The 16929-nt window shown below is 39.9% G+C and overlaps 1 protein-coding gene across 6 annotated transcripts in view; it reads right to left on the bottom strand.

The window, feature by feature from the left end:
- Positions 1-16929, bottom strand: part of macrod2 (mono-ADP ribosylhydrolase 2) — a 705053-nt gene that overhangs the window by 457962 nt on the left and 230162 nt on the right. For all 6 annotated transcript variants that reach the window (XM_073873423.1, XM_073873424.1, XM_073873422.1 and 3 more), the window contains exon 5: positions 1008-1124. In XM_073873423.1, coding sequence (XP_073729524.1) covers positions 1008-1124 — 117 coding nt within the window. The remainder of the gene's footprint in view (positions 1-1007; positions 1125-16929) is intronic.

The following is a 16929-nucleotide window of genomic DNA, read 5'->3' as shown; positions in this document are numbered from 1 at the left end:
ACCAACATAATTTGTGAAGATAGGGGTTGCCATAATAGCTAATACAAATGCAGTAAATTTCTACAAAACATTTGTTTTAACCATAATCCATGCACAAGAAATGAATGTGTATGTGGCGCACATGCACTCATGATCTGTATTTACAAATCCATCCAGTAAAACCTTTCATTGAACCTCTTGTACCAGAAAGGAAATACATCACATTTCTTACTTCTGATTTCGAGATAAAGGTGGACATATGCATTCACATCAAAAGCATTTGAAGAAACCTCTTATAATGTCTGTATAAACCAGCTAATAAACATGCTGGACCAAGCTACAATACCAATGAACCTAGACCAGCCCCCCAAAACCAACAAACCACCATTGAGTCTGGATTAGGCCACATCCAATAAGGTTTATGATTGCAGGGAGCCTGATTATTTTCATCACAGTTTCTTTTAGGAGAAGCGAACACATCTTTAATGTTTTAAGCACATCTTCGCAACAGCAATCTGACAACACGACACACCCTCCCTGATGCGGCGCAATCTAAACCCCACGACAGTCGCATCATCGTCCTCCAACCGTTACCAGCGTGACGCTCATCATCATTCACATGAGTCTGAGAATGCCATAAGCTAATGGAATAAATCAAGGATGAAATATCAATCAAATTACAAACTAATAGTTCCCTTAATGTCTTTGTTGCAGTACAGATGGCCCCTTCAGCCAGCCAAGCACACCACGGCAAGTCATCATGATAATCAGCACACTAATAATACCACTCCATTAATCACACACGTGTGTACTGCAACAAGCAACGGGCGCGCTGCCGCGGGAATACGGCAAACTCCAGACGTGGTAACGCTCACTCATTAGCCTGGTAATTAACTCTTTTGGGTCAGTAAGTCGTGCATATTGTTAAAAGAAACTACAAGGTGGGGCATCATATGAAGGAGTGTTCAAGCGAGGTCCGGAAATACTGTACAGTATACTTTTCCTAAAAACAGCTGGGTGAAACTTACATTTGGCGGGGAGGTCGTAACCGCAGGTGATCTTGGCATTTCCCGTTTCACATCCGTTTAGCGACTGGCACTCCGCGACCAGCAGGTGACCCGCAGCTCTGTGTATGCACCCATCCACTGTAACACAAAAACAAAACATGATGTGAGATGTTTAAATGTGAATGAATTGCGGGATATGATTCACACACACATTGATTAATTTAAAAACAATCTTTGTAACACAAAGACAGACATAAAGGGGGCAGTGAGAGCTGTAGAAGAGAAACCGTTTTATCCAAAAGAGACTTACAGTGCAGTGCAATGTGTATTGAACCCATGACCTTAGCATTATTTCCATGTACATCTGCCAAAATGGCTGTAAAAAACAGTATTCTGCTATAGGCTCTATATCTTACATTTACTAACAAATACTTTCCCCAGGATTATTATTACTCTATGGATTGCAATATACATTTTTTTCTAAGACCTATTTTCTTCCAAACATTCCCCGCCCCCAGAAAGCTTCGGTATAATTCAAACACTGTATACCATCTCATATGTTCACTCTCTCTGACCCTTGCTGATTCATAAAAAGCAACATCTCTTTTGTGCTGAAGAACCTTTTATCTGTGTTGTTTTGCTCTCTTGTGATCATCACCACCTCCTGATGTTTTATTTCCACATGCTAAAACCCAGGATGCCTTTGACTGATGGCACAGCATACTGAATAGACAGAAAAGATAGAAATCCATATGATCCCCTCCCTCCAAAAGCCCATGACACACCCACACAAGCTCATAATCAATCACTGAGAAACATCATAAAGACACATAAAAATAAACAAACCTGCAAAACCGCATAAGACACTCCTAACAAGGGAGAAAGATAAGCATACAAACAGACATGGATCTCCTGTATGCCTTTCTCAAGGGGATCATTATAAAAGAGAACATGAAATTAAAACCGACCCAGTTTATTTCATGAATGTCCCTTTTTTGTGTGTAATTCCTGCAAAGCATTCTGTGAACCAGGATTTTTTACAGTGTTATTCTGATAAAAAACTTAATCATTTAATCACCCCCATGTCATCCAAGATGTTTATGTCTTTTTTTGTTCAGTCGAGAAGAAATTTCTTTTTTTTTTTGAAGGAAAATATTCCAGGATTTTTCTCAATATAGTGGACTTTAGTGGACCACAACAGTTTACAGTTTCAATGCAGTTTAAAATTTCAGTTTCAACGCAGCTTTAAAGGAACAGTATGTAGGATGGTGGCCAAACTGGTACTGCAATCACACAACTGGTGGCCAGTACACAACATGACAACATAAACATCAGTTGAGGGCTGTAACTGGCCAGACCACTGTTGTGAGTGATATAAGCATTTGAGATGAAAATGATTTCTTAATGTCTAGTGACATATCAGGGCCATTTTATGATTAATTGATATACATTTCTTCGTACTGTTCCTTTGAAGTGCCCTAAAAGATCCCAAGGGAGGTGGTGGATTCTAATAGAGGCAATAAGGGTCTAATCTAGCGAAAAGATTGTAATTTTCCTCAAAAAAATAAAAATATGTACTTTTAAACAACATCATCTTGTATCCACAACAGGAGTTAAACTTTCTGTCCAGTACATAAGTTAGTTTAAGTCTTACATTTTGTGCAAATATATGCACATTGTATAATACATTTATGTTATTTAAGGCTTAATATTATGCGCTTCAGAATCGGTTTATTAACCCTTTAGTTCCACTTTATTACACAGCTATTCCTGTTAAGAGGTTTCTGTTAATTCATTAATAATCTAGCATGTGTTCATTGTTCTGTTAAAGTTTCTTAAAAATTAAGTTTAATTTGAGTTTTTTAATAAAAATATTTTATTTTCACCATGACGCGTATGCGTCGCCCCTTTGATTGCCCCGCCCCCAGTTATTTGAGTACTTGTTTTTAGACCTATGGATTAATCGAAATGAAAAAATGGCATACATGCACATCCCTACTACAAACATCATATTTCATACCGAAATGTCATATTATTGAAGTGTATTGCAAACAACGTTTGTAACAAATGAAGTTGTCCCTGTGTGGAAACAGTTACAGAGCTGTGACTGATTCAACACCCTATCCTACTAAAGGTCAAGATCTAAAGACCTTCTCACACATCATGATAAATGTGACCTACGTGTGTTCTAGCTGTCACAGATCCTCTTCAAACTGAACAGCAGGTCATGATCAAGATCAGCCACCAATGACACAACCCAACGAGAGACATTATAGGATGTCTGACAGCTTGTGAACACAGAAGCAACTCTGAGCTCATGATTCACACACAGATTTACTTTGCAATGATGTTGTAAATGAGTGTGAACAAAACAAAATACTTCCCTTTATCCATGCATTTCTTTACTGTCAGACAACTTGTTGACAAGAACTGAATAAGGGTTATTTTTTAGCTCATCACAAAAGGAAGACACCAGCTGGAGGGAGTATTTTTCCATCTGCGATCAATCATCTTTAGTGGTCTGAGCGACAGCAAGTCAACAGATACAGATTCCAATGGCTTTGAGAAAGCACTGGATGTGAAAGGATGAAGACGGTGACAGAGCGTGCAATGAAGGAATTGGTTCTTCAGACAGTCTGACAATTACCGCATCAAATGCCAGCAGTAGGAAATGGACAAGTTGACAGAGCTGTGTAGGAGTAATGTACCGTCATGCTGTTTTGTGAAGATTATGTTCTTCTTTAATACAAAAATGTTCATGAAAATGTTATTTAAGCAATCTTTTTCCTAGAAAAAAAACAGTCTAGGACGTTTAAAAATAACATGTTCTCTACACTCCTAAAAATAAATGTCCTTAAGTTATCAGAGTAATACCATAGATATTTTACTATGTTCTTACCTCAATTTAGATGAATTAATACATACCTATCTTTTATCAATGCGTGCAATTTTAATCTTTGTACAGCGCTTCTTGAATGTATTAGCATTTAGCGTAGCCCCATTCATTCCTATGGCTCCAAACAAAAGTTTTATTTTGTGCCACCATACTTACTCGTGTAACTACCCAGTCTCACAAAGTTTCGTGATATAGTCACATCTTTTTTTATTCCTTTCTTGTGCTATTATCAAGAATTTTCAAGTTTTTTCGTGATCGTATAACGAATTCCTGTTTTCGTGTGATTATCACGTATTGGTTACTCAACTGCTTTTTCCTATTTTTAAACCATTGTCGCTTCAGGTTAGGGTTAGATGTGGTGCTTGCATTAGAATGTCACTATATAAATTGGTTTATACTATTTTTTAGGGGTGCACCGAAATTTCGGTCGCCGAAAATGGCATTATCGGTTTTGGGTCGAAATAAAAAATCCAGCCGAAAATGTAAACCGAAAATGAATGTCAACTGCACCTCTCCCATCTGTGCGCTAGCGCTTGGGTTTCACTCACGGTGATCAGTCGTCTCCCACCCCTCCCCTTCGTGCTCAAGCAGGTTTTACTCACGGTCGAGCTGTTTGCACGCGTCTGCAAAGATTAAGCATGTCTTGATGTGTAAACTTTAGAGAGAGTCGCGCTAATGTGTCTCATACTGTAATCCATTAACATACATTTGGCGAATAAAGCAATGAAACCCAACGTAACGTTTTTATGTGGAGCGACTGTTGCGCTGTTTGGGATTCACCCTCGGTCTCTGTATGTGCACACGTTTAAAAAGTTGCGGAAGTGCAAGAGATATCTCGTCAATGGCGGGGAAAGAGTTAATGTACAACTTTGTTCTCTTTTATAAATGTTTGCAATTTCTTTATTGTTTATTAGATTTTTCCCACCTGCTTTTTGCTGATTCGAAAAATAATCTGATCTGGCCCTCAAAAACTGTGATCCGAACTGTGAGTTTTTTTTATCCGTCACACTCCCCTAGTAAAGTTAGTACACAGTGATAGCCATAAATGCATTTGTACTAATAATTGGCATAATAATTTATTTTGGTGTTTCGGTTTCGGGTTTTCGGCCTTGGTTTCCTCTTTTTCGGTTTTTGGTTTCAGCCAAGAATTTTCATTTCAGTGCATCCCTACTATTTGTTCTGATTTATTTTTGTATATGTCGCCTGGCGTCAGGGTTAGAGTTGGGTTTGGTTAGGGATGTCATTTTATGTAAATCTAACCCTAAACCAAAGCAACACTGGTAAGAAAATAGGACAAAACAGTTGAGTAACCAATACGTGATAATCACACGAAAACAGAAATTCCTTATACGATCACGAAAAAACGTGAAAATTCGTGATAATAGCACGAAAAAAGAATCAAAAAAATACGTGACTATATAACGAAATTTTGTGAGACTGGGCTGCGTGTAACCACTCATGTAACAGTCTTTAAATAGGGAAAACATGGAAGTGTTTGGTTGCTTCTAAATTTATCCTTGTTTGGATCCTAAGGAATGAATGGGGCTAGGCTAAATGCTAAGACATCCATGAGGCGCTGTACACAGATTAAAAGTGCACACATTGAAAAAAGATAGGTATATATTAATTTGCCTAAGTTGAGGTAAGAACATAGTAAAATATAAAAAAACGGTGATGTTTTCCTTTAAAGGTTCTTTATGAAACCATTCAGCCAAAAAAGTTATTTTATGGCATTTTTAAGTGCATGGGTGATATGCAGTGAAAATTCAATGAGCAAACAGGTGTTTCACACTACACTAATAGTACCCTGCACTTTATTCACTGTCCATTTGCTATGTTAAGATGCAAAGATGGGACCGTATAAATTTTTTAGGTGTAATGCAAAAGTGTGTTTTGTGTGAACCACCCCTTTCCCATCTTAGCCGTTACTATTTCCTGTATTACAAAGGCTTTATGACAACAATAACAACCAATCAACATCCAAAAGGGGAAGTATCTATAAAAATAATTTAAAATATGAAACGCTGCATGTACTGTACTGTATTACAGGCGCCTGTAAACAAAGTTCATTAAAGAGAAAGCCTCTCGCTTCATAGCACACACATTAGCATATTTTAACATTATGAGTTTTGCTCAGCAAATGGCATCATCGTAAAGGCAACAGATTTTGCAGCATGTAAAATACATTATTACATCTCTTATGTGTTTGCATTAAAACTCGGTTGGCTGTGAATCACGTCTCTCATGAATTTGCCTGGTCAAGCACACCACAGTCTCTGAGAGATGAGTGTTACAGCAAGTGAAGCATGTTATTGCAGATTGCGAGCACGGTTTTAAAGGCAATAAATTCATGTAATATGTTGAATAGGTAATCAAAATGCACATGCGAACGTGGGTTTTAGCAGGAGAATATCATTTAGTTGCTCTGTAATGCCAGTGGTTTAAAAAGCTTATGAATATGGTGTTTACTCAAAGCTGTAATTATGAAAGCTTAGCTAAATAATTTTTTTAACAAGACCATAAATGCAAAGTTATTACGTTGTGGATCATCCTAGTGTTTACTTATCGGCCTAATCAATCCATGCGTCTCTAACACACCATCAGAACTCTATTAGTAGCCTCGTACATATTTCCACTCATTTGATCAGCACAAAAATAAAGAGCACTCTAAAAAATGTTTAAAGTGCACCTATTTCATTGCTTTAAAACAATGTTATTTTGTGTATGTGGTATAATACAATTTGTTTGCGTGGTTTGTGGTTAAAAAACACATAAGTGCTGTGTCCTTGATCGGACAGCTAACCTGTATGTCGTGATTGGCCTGACGTCAGCCGGAAGTGTGATGCTCCTTACCATGTTTGAAAGATTCGCTCACAATGCAATGCTAACAGAAGTTAACTTGCATGCTGAGTCCGAAAAGGGACTTTATAAAAAAAATTATAAAAAGGTCGGTCTTGTCTACATCACCAATACCAGGAATTAAACTGTTGCCTACAATCCGTGTGTTTGTTGTAGTCCAAGAAAAGACATTTACATTGAAGACCAAACCGTTCATGGACCCCATTTATTTCCATAGTACTATTTTTCTACTATGGAAGTTTAAGTCGTCCACGAACGGTTTGGTTACAAACCTTCCTCAAAATGTCTTCCTTTGTGTTCATCAGAACAAAGAAATGTATACAGGTTGGTAACAACAAGAGGGTAGGTAAATGATGACAGAATTTTCATTTTTGGGTGAACTATCCCTTTAAAACAATAACTCTCACCCGCCTGTCATTTATCAAACTGTTATCAACCAAGCAACATGCACTGCCAGCATCTCAACATGCACATTTGCTGTATAACCTCACCCAGAGGTGAATACTAGCATATTTTCTCCCCCAATTATGCCAGAGTTCATATCCTGCACTTCCTCGGCTCCTACTTGCGCATAGCAGCCGAGCAATATCTGTAGCTGGAGACCAGGGAGGTGATGGAGATCGGGTGATATAAGTCAATCAGCACAAGATCAAAATCTGGATTTTCTCACCACCTGATTTTGGCTTACAGCCTGTCAAGGCCCATTATTACTTGACCTGATGCTGCTGGTGAGCACAGCAGATGTGTTTCAGTGTATGTAGCGCCTTCCCTCCTTTCTCTGATTATTCAATGCTTATGCAACTCTCGCCCCTCTTTCGTCTGCATGTCTCAGACTGGTCGACGAAACATCCTGATTTATTCTCGTTCCGTGTCAATCCCACGCCAAACAAGTCTTAAATTAGACTGAGAACTTTTATCTGCTCTCATAACAGTGGCTTTACAATGTTTTCACTCGCTTTTGTTGTGTTCACATGTAGTAGATGAGGATAATAAATTTGAGAGGATTTCAGAAGTAAATGTTGTCCATTTGAAGTGTACTGCAAAAATGCCAAAGTCTATCAGAACCAAATCATAGGTATAAAGCAGACACAACAAATCTCAACAATGCAAAATGCAAACAAAAGTAGTTACTCAGATAAGGCAAAGCTTGCTTATGAAAGTTGTGGGTATATGAAAAAATCAACTGAGACTAAATGTCTGAGATCATCACAACAGTATATAATCCCAAACTATGCATAAAATACAGACTATGGGCTGTTGCATTTATTAGTCTCGTATATAAATCTGTTAAAGCTCCCATAACACACGCTGTTTCTGCTTATCTGATGTTAATCTTGAGTCCATATTGAGAAGTACTACATCCTTCATAACTCCAAAAAGTCTTTAGTTTTATCAGATTTATAAAAGACAGATCAGTTTAAGCGAATGTTTCCATAAAAACCTGACTCCCCTTGGGGCGTGCCGCGGGAGGGGCGAGTCATGAGCAAAGCAACACTGGGTAACTTATGATTTACTACATGTTCGTGTCATTAACATTATATGCACTTACACGCCAATGTCCAACATAACACAGAAGTCTGTCTTACCGCATGCATTTCATGACCCGGTTCGGACTTTTCAATGAAATCCAGCGTTAAACAAACACACGCAAAACTCAGCTGCTACCTCGGATAAACAAACTAAATCCATTGTTTCCATAAGGCTGGCTTACTTCTCGTTACATCCAAAAGCACACACTTCTTTTATGCCATTGTAAACTCCAGATATAAAACAAAGCTGTCACACTAGCCACGATAGAGGCGGCAAAAACGCATTATTTGCGCGTAGTTGGATGCTTGAACATTTGAGATTACTTGCTCCATTCGCGCATGAAATTGTAGTCATTAGGACATTCACGCGGAATTTGCGTTATGTGAGGGGCTTCTGCGACTCTGCTGAGACTCTGCTCGCTTCCTGTAATCGTGTCACTACTACAGCAAGGTCCTGATTGGTTAACGAGGTGCGGAAATCCGCCGATGTTCAGGTTTTTCATCTCGCACGTTTCCAGCGGCAATGAATAATTCGCGCAGAACGCGGCTTCCCCGCCGCAGGATGCCTTTTCGTGTCTTTGCATTGACTTAACATGTAAATCACTCGCGCTTGCCGCATCTACCGCGTCTGGTGTGAACCCTACATTAGGGTCCTTGGTTCTCGCTCTCCCGCTGATTGACGTGTGGGTGTGCTTTAAGTGCCCATAAAAGAAATGATACATAAGATCTACCCATGCTACGTAAGATGTACCCATGTTCGAAAAAAACTTTTCAAAACTTGTATGAACCCTGACAAAGTGCATTCGGCACAGAAATACTCTTTGCCTATGTTTAGCATGAGGAATCCAACTCTTAAACAGTGTTAATAAGACAGAATGCATGAAATACTGTTAACCTCCTTCTACTTTGACTATTTTAATATATTGAGTATATGTTTTAATATTATAACATACTGAAAATCAAAGAAAACCAAGTTGACTACTTTGTACCATGTGTTGTTACATAACATAACTCCCCATAACATCTGGCTTCTATCAGGTGAGGACACTGATGTGCATGGAGATAACAGCAGAGATGGGATGGGCGTCCAGTGGCGTGATGGTCTAGCACAGGAAGCTGCTTAGAAAAAGCTACCGGCTAAAACACAAATCATTTTTAATGACATGGGCGGGTGGAAATTAGAGTTGGCACAATCCCATAAAACTGCTGCGAATGTGCATTAGAGTAGTGGAGTGCATATTTGAGACAGGCCATGGCCAGCACTAAACTACTGAATGTTGCATGTACCGTCTAACATGCACCTGGATCCACAGCAACATTCCGGCGAAAACATTTCTCCTTTTAAACCTTTATATAGAACTTAGTATATTACATTATATAGTTTGGTTTTGACAGCCAGTCCACTGGGAAAAGTCCTGGTGTTCTTTTATAGTTAATCTTTCCCTGTATGCAGAAGCGGTGGTGGGTTGAGAGAAGCCTCAGGACTGCGGTGCAGATAAGAGTTCATTACGGAGCTCCTGCTCACCTCCAGCAGGTGCTAGGTGAACTCTTCCCATGAGAGAAGAGAGTGAGAGCGGGTGAGAGATGTCTCCAGGTGCCCTGAAGCCTTCAGCAGCTGTTGCAGAATCCACCCCATCATCATCCTCCATTCTCCAGGCTCTGGTCCCTAGACTCTCATCTCTTGTCCGCTTTCATGGGATTATATATCACCCACATGCACACAGACACTAACATTAGGGCTGTTTTCAGACTTTCATTTGTATTCGAACTGAAAGGCTGCTGCACTGCAGTGTCTAAAGCAAGATACCGTATAGAAATAGAGGTAAGATACAAGTCACGGGTTTGATTGACAGGTAATGTATTATGATAATGTACTGTAAATCACATCAGATTAAAGTAATTTTTGGATTATATATAAAATGCATATCTATACATATTCATTTTGCTACCAAATGTAAGCCTGGACCACAAAACCAGTAACACTCAAGTAGCCAAAAAAGCAATATAGCCAACCAAAATGTAGCAATATAGCCAACAATACACTGCATGGGTCAAAATAAATGTATGCCAAAATATTAGGATATTAACTAAAGATCATGTTTCACGATGATATTTTGCACATTTCCTAAAATAAATTATATATATATTTTATACACATATACATATATGAACTCATTGTCATGTTTAAGAAACCAATTTGAAATGATTTGAGCTTTGTGACATGGTGCATTATCCTGCTAGAAGTAGCCATCAGAGGATGGGTACATGGTGGTCATAAAGGGATGGACATGGTCAGACACAATGCTCAGATAGTCCGTGGCATTTAAACGATGCCCAATGGCACCAAGGGGCCTAAAGTGTGCCAATAAAACATCCCCCACACCATTACACCACCAGTCTGCACAGTGGAAACAAGACATGATGGATCCATGTTCTCATTCTATTTATGCCAAATTCTGACTCCACCATCTGAATGTCTCAACAGAAATCGAGACTCATCAGACCAGGCAACATTTTTCCAGTCTTCAACTGTCCAATCTGCCTAAAGGTTGTGCGTGTTGTGGCTTCACAAATGCTTTGCTGCATACCTCGGTTGTAACAAGTGGTTATTTCAGTCAAAGTTGCTCTTCTATCAGCTTGAATCAGTCGGCCCATTCTCCTCTGACCTCTAGCATCAACATGGCATTTTCGCATGTTTTTCCCTTTTCACACCATTCTTTGTAAACCCTAAAAATGGTTGTGCGTGAAAATCCCAGTAACTGAGCAGATGACATTCAGTCAGGAGATTGTCTTGACTAGGACCACACCAGCAACTGCCATGTGATTGGTTGATTAGATAATTGCATTAATGAGAAATTTAACAGGTGTTCCTAATAATCCTTTAGGTGAGTGTATATAAAAATGTATCATTCGTAATATGTGTTGCTAAGGACTTTATTTGGACAACTTAAAAACTTTACATTTTCTAAACATTTAGATTTTTTGCAGCCTCATTATCCAGGTTTTTAAATATTTTGGTTCCAAATATTTTCTTATCCTTACAAACATCACATCCATATATCAATGGAAAGCTTATTTATTCAGCTTTCAGATGATGTTATAATTTAACCTTATGACTGGTTTTGTGGTCCAGGGTCACAAATGTCTGTTCATCCTATGTGCCTTGCTGAAGATATATTACTGATAATACTGTTGTAGACCGAAAGCAATAAGTTACAGCGGTAATCCATGAGGATCCGTGGATCTGTTCCAGTAAATCCTGTTAGAAATGTTGAGAGGCTTCACTCGATTTCTGTGGCCTTGCATCAGAGCACTGGTTTAATTTTGCTCCATTTGTTTGAAGACAAGTTCAGGGAGTTGGGATAGCTCACAAAGCACCAGATGTCAAATCGGGTGATGGCGACGTCAGGGTGAGTGACAGCCCTGCACCCCGTTTCACAGCAAAGCAGAGGTATCAAAATGCACCGAGATTCATACGTCTCTAAAGACAGGCAATCTGAAATCGCTTTGGGCACGAAAACTGGAATCGTCTGCTGGCTCAAAACCGTAATCTCTCTAACCCTCCACCTCCTTCTCCTCCCTCCATGCTGCAGGTATATTTAGAGATGAATTCCGATAAAAAAATGACTTTCGAGATGAGAAAGCAGAGCTGAGAGCCTATTCTCCATCAAGCTCAGGTAATGAGCCCAGGGTCCTGGGTCTCGATCCGGGCGCATTCGCCTCCAGTCAGCCGATTCTTACATTTTCGGTCAAGCACAACAACAACACGCAGCACAAAACAATGTAATTCTTTGCGAGAATCAATAAGCCTTGCTTTCTAACCGGGGGAATTTGTGTAGGGCTCTGAATACAGGACTTACTGTTCCCAATCGCTCCCTAGCGACTCCGATGATTTCTGTTCATGACAAATGAATTAACAACAGCAAAAGCAGGTCTCAGCCGAGCCGCAGCGAAAGCGTGACCCAGATGCGAGCTGTGGTGTCAATTTATTTTCTAATCTACGGAGGATTTAAGGAGAATTCCCTGCTGGTTGCGACGCTAGCGAACTTACAAGGGCAGCCTCTGATCGTCATTAGCTAAGTGCGGTGTTTATTGTCACCTTTAAGTAGACAATATGTCATCAAGAGATATGGCGTGCTATTTGTGTCTTTCCGGAGCAATACTTACAATTAATGGTCTCAGCAGAAACACTTAAGCAACTCATTTATTTCTGTATTTGGCTTGCCGTTGTCAATTAAGACACAGTGAATACGGTCCAAGACAGCAGGATGTCTTTGAGAGCTCAACCTCTTGCCAGTCGCAGTGACTGGAACCTCATCATCTGCTGTGTGAATCATTATGCAAATTAAAGTCAGTGCACTGTGACTTCAAAACTAGGGTTACTGCATAAAACCCACCAAGGCAGATCCATGCAGTCCCCTAAAGTTCATAATGTTTCAGTATAAACATTCATGGCCAGGCCATTAAAGAAATTTGTAGGCCCTGGCTTATGCTTTCAAGACAGCTGCCAAGGCTCTAAAAACGGCACTTTCGGCCTGCTGTAATCCAGCATCTATGCTGCCCAGTGTAATATTTCACTCCTCTTCAAAAAGCCCCAATGCCCCCGCTGGACCTCTCAACAGCAGATCTGTCATTTACGCCGTCCCATTCTACGCAGCGTAGCATCTGGTGCCGTCCACCACTGCCATTCCAAATCTCCTCCGCCTTGGTAAAATATTACGGCTAATGTCTCATTTATCTACCCACACCCGGTTGCTGTAGGATGCCTGGCTGTGCGTGCTAGTTAAGCTATTCATTTTGAGGGTCTTCCGTTCCCTCTTGGTCTGTCTTAAATGAAGACCATCACAGGTAGAGAGAACAGCAGATGATAACAGACAGGACATCTAAGATGATAGGTGGAGTAAAAAAGCAATTGATCTGTAGATATGTAGTGTAGACAGTGCCAGGAAACCAGTCAGTTATCTTGATTCTGTTGGACAAGTTTTCCCATAAGCAGACAGTAATGCTTTTTTAACCCCACCTCCCAAAAGCCTTTACATGCAAAATCTTTTTCTGGCTGAATTTTTTCCCTTTGACACAAAGATCCTTGCTCTGCTTTCATTACAATACCCTGCTTTTCAGAAATAGTGTCAGGCACAATTTTCCCTCCCTAATTATTTTCCGTCCCCAGTGAGGTTTAGGCCTGGGGGAGCAGCTGCCATTAAGTGCAAGTAGGGGTGGTTTAGGGTGGGCTGGAAGATTACAGAGGAACAACGAAAAATGTCAATTGCCCGAAATGAACAGAATTTGGACAGGGATGCTACCAGAGTCATAAAAGACCTGGCAAAGGCTTCCTCAGTGTCATTTTGGGCCAGAAGTCAACCTTATGATTAGGTAATACAGCCTCACTCCAATGTCGATTTCCATTCCATGCCTTATTTCCTGGCTCCTCCCCGCCTCTCCTGTTCCCAGCCCCAGTGATTTAACACACAATTTTCTACCCAGCTAATTCTACTGAAGGAGATAATGGCATGAATTAGGCCTTAATCAAGTGCCAATCAGAGATCCTCAGAACTCTAAATGTCAGATATTAGACGTCTCGTCACCCATTGCTAGTTTCGGAGCGACAACGAATTGTTATATTAGCTAATCAAAGTTAATGTTTAGGCGGTGGGAATGAAGGGAGTGTTATTCAAGATCTTTTCAAAATGGTAATGGCAATTATAAATATCTCACCTGTTGTTTATATCAGATTTGAAGGCAAGGTGAACGATTGTTAGAGTTAATGGTGTCATGTTGTCCACGAGGAATTCATATCAGGGTGGAGCTGAATTTTTGGACATATTTCATTATGGAGGAGTGGAAAGCAGGAAACAAATGGACTGAGGGTTGAAGTTCAGCGTAGATCAGCCTTTGAGTGCGCAACAGTGACCACCCACTTTTTCAATGGCCTTGGTTTTAGCACTTTTTCTCATTCATTTCCTCTGCAGAGATTTGAAAATATGTCCTACTAAAGATTTTCTTTGTGTGAAGCCAACCGACCAGCTCTGAGTTAAAGCTAAAAGTATTTAAAATCCGAGAAATTTGTCTTTTTAACATCTTTTTAAAACCTGCGCACCTAACAAAGCACTGCAAATCACAAAGAAACAAATGAAAAAGTAAAAAAAATGAGATTTTTTAATTAAAAATTGCTATTTTGCTACAGATATGTACCTTTGAGGTACCAATTAGGTACAAAAGGGTACTTTTTGAAAAGATACATCTGCAGTGAGAACGTATTTACCTTTTAGTACCTCTTATCTGAGATGGTACTGCCATTGCTTAAAGGATTAGTCCATTTTCTTAAAAAAAAATCCAGATAATTTACTCAGCACCAAATCATCCAAAATGTTGATGTCTGTCTTTGTTTAGCCGAGAAGAAATAATGTTTTTTTAGGAAAACATTCCAGGATTTTTCGCATTTTAATGGACTTTAATGAACCCCAACACTTAACAGTTTTAAAAAAAAGTTTCAAAGGACTCTAAACGATCTCAAACGAGCCATAAGGGTCTTATCTAGCAAAACGATTGTCAGTTTTGGCAAGGAAAATAAAAAATATGCACATTAATGCTGCGTTTACACCAACCACGGTAGAGGTGTGAAGCGCGAGTGATTTCAATGTTAAGTCAATGTGAAGACGCGTTGACGCGCGTCTGGAGGACCCGCGGCACGGATGAGGTGTTTGGCGCAGCGTGGAAGACGCGCTTCCGCCTCATTCATGCGTCTAGCTCGCGCGAAAGCCACGAATTGAGTGTTGTGCGCGGTACGCGCGAATGGTGCTTCTTGTGCATTTTGCCGGCTGACGCCCAAGTTGAAAAATTTGAACTTTGGCGGAATTTCGCGCCACGTTAACCAATCAGGAGCCTGCTTGCTGCTGTGGAGGCAGGCCTGCCCAGAGTCACTCATTTAACCTGAAGGAACACTTGATATTGTCAGTGATCAGTCACCCGGAGCTATACGACACAAGTTCTTATTTCTATAGAGACAGGAATAAAAAGGACCTCGCTTGGAATAGTATCAGTGAGGACATTGGGCAACCTGGTAAGTTGTAATACACATATCACTTTTGAGTCACGTGACGTTTATCGACCCACGCCATTTATTTTCCCCCTATAGTAAGGTTACCAAAAACAAACCGGTAACTCTCTCGATAAATGCACAATCAACATCAGTCATCTTGCAAACATACAACCGCATAGCTCTTGCCCCTCCCACAAGAAGCGGGGTTTGCCTCTGACGGGCGTCAAATGCTTATTTTTCCACGCATCTACTTCGCTCTACGCGCGTGAATGCATTCAAACTGTTCAAGCGGCAAACTAGCCGGGTTAGACGTGATTTTGACGCCTGAAATGTGGTTGGTGTAAGCGCACCATTAAATCACAACTTCTTGTCTTCCTCCGGTCATGTGACGTGCCAGCGTGACCTCATGTAATGACGTAGAAAGGTCAAGTGTTACATATATGAAACGCACATTTGCGGACGGTTTTAATCAGCAAACTGACACAAAGACATTATTTAGTATAATTCGACATACAACAATTTCGAAACAGTCCTCTTTCTCCGCACTTGTAAACACTGGGGCGTAGTTTCGCATACGTCATCCGTGATCTCTTGACGTGATGACGTATTACGTGAGGTCATGCTGGCGCGTCACACGAATCGAGGAAGACGAGAAGTTGAGGATTAAAAGTGCATATTTTTTATTTTTCTTGCCAAAAATAACAATCGTTTCGCTGGATAAGACCCTTATGCCTCATTTGGGATCGTTTGGAGTCCTTTGAAACTCCGTTGAAACTGCAATTTTAAACTGCATTAAAATTGTAACGTGTTGGGGTCCATTAAAATGAGAAAAATCCTGGAATGTTTTCCTCAAAAACAGAATTTCTTCTTGACTGAACAAATAAAGACATCAACATTTTGGATGACATGGTGGTGAGTAAATTATCTAGATTTTTTTAAAGAAAATGGATTAATCCTTTAAGCTCAGAGCTTATAGCAGGTCTTACTTAAAATACTTGCTGTATATCAATTCCAATCAATGTTTTCTATAAAGAAAACAAAGTTTTACTTCAAAATCCCAAATGCACTCTATTGTAGCAACAAACATTTTCCCCCACACTACGTTTATAGTTGACAAAGAAAAGCAATAAATGCAATGACTACTGTTAAAAACGGACCAAAAAGCTTTTCAAGCTGTGACCATCTGAAGGCTACATCTGATCCGTCTTTGATGTGACTAAATTCTTCAAGTGAAGCACAGAGCTTTGGGAAGGACTCTTGAACATCCCTGTTTATTTAGTCTTCAATCTCTCACTGTGATCAAACCACTTTCCTGAGCTCTCACATATCACTGTCATTAGAGCAGAGTGAAAACACAACCAAAGACCCTTTTAAAGCATCTCCGAGCAAGAGCACAGAAAAGGGAACCTTTTTTGGATTAGAACATCCGCAGACACATCAAACCACATTTTCTTTAAAACACGTTTTGGCCGCAGTCGGAAAACAAGAAAAGTGGGAGGAAAGAGAAAATAAAAGTCATTGGGGTAATACTGAAACAACACTGTCTAGCACCCAGGGGGTCGGGTCAAAGATTTCAAAGAAAACATAGGATTGTTCCCAGGCTCATAAAGCGTCCCGGGC

The sequence above is a fragment of the Misgurnus anguillicaudatus genome, chromosome 11 (assembly GCF_027580225.2).
Source record: "Misgurnus anguillicaudatus chromosome 11, ASM2758022v2, whole genome shotgun sequence".
NCBI classification, from domain to species: Eukaryota; Metazoa; Chordata; class Actinopteri; order Cypriniformes; family Cobitidae; genus Misgurnus; species Misgurnus anguillicaudatus.
Note: the sequence above shows the minus strand (reverse complement) of the source record. Positions and strands in the feature narration are given on the sequence as shown.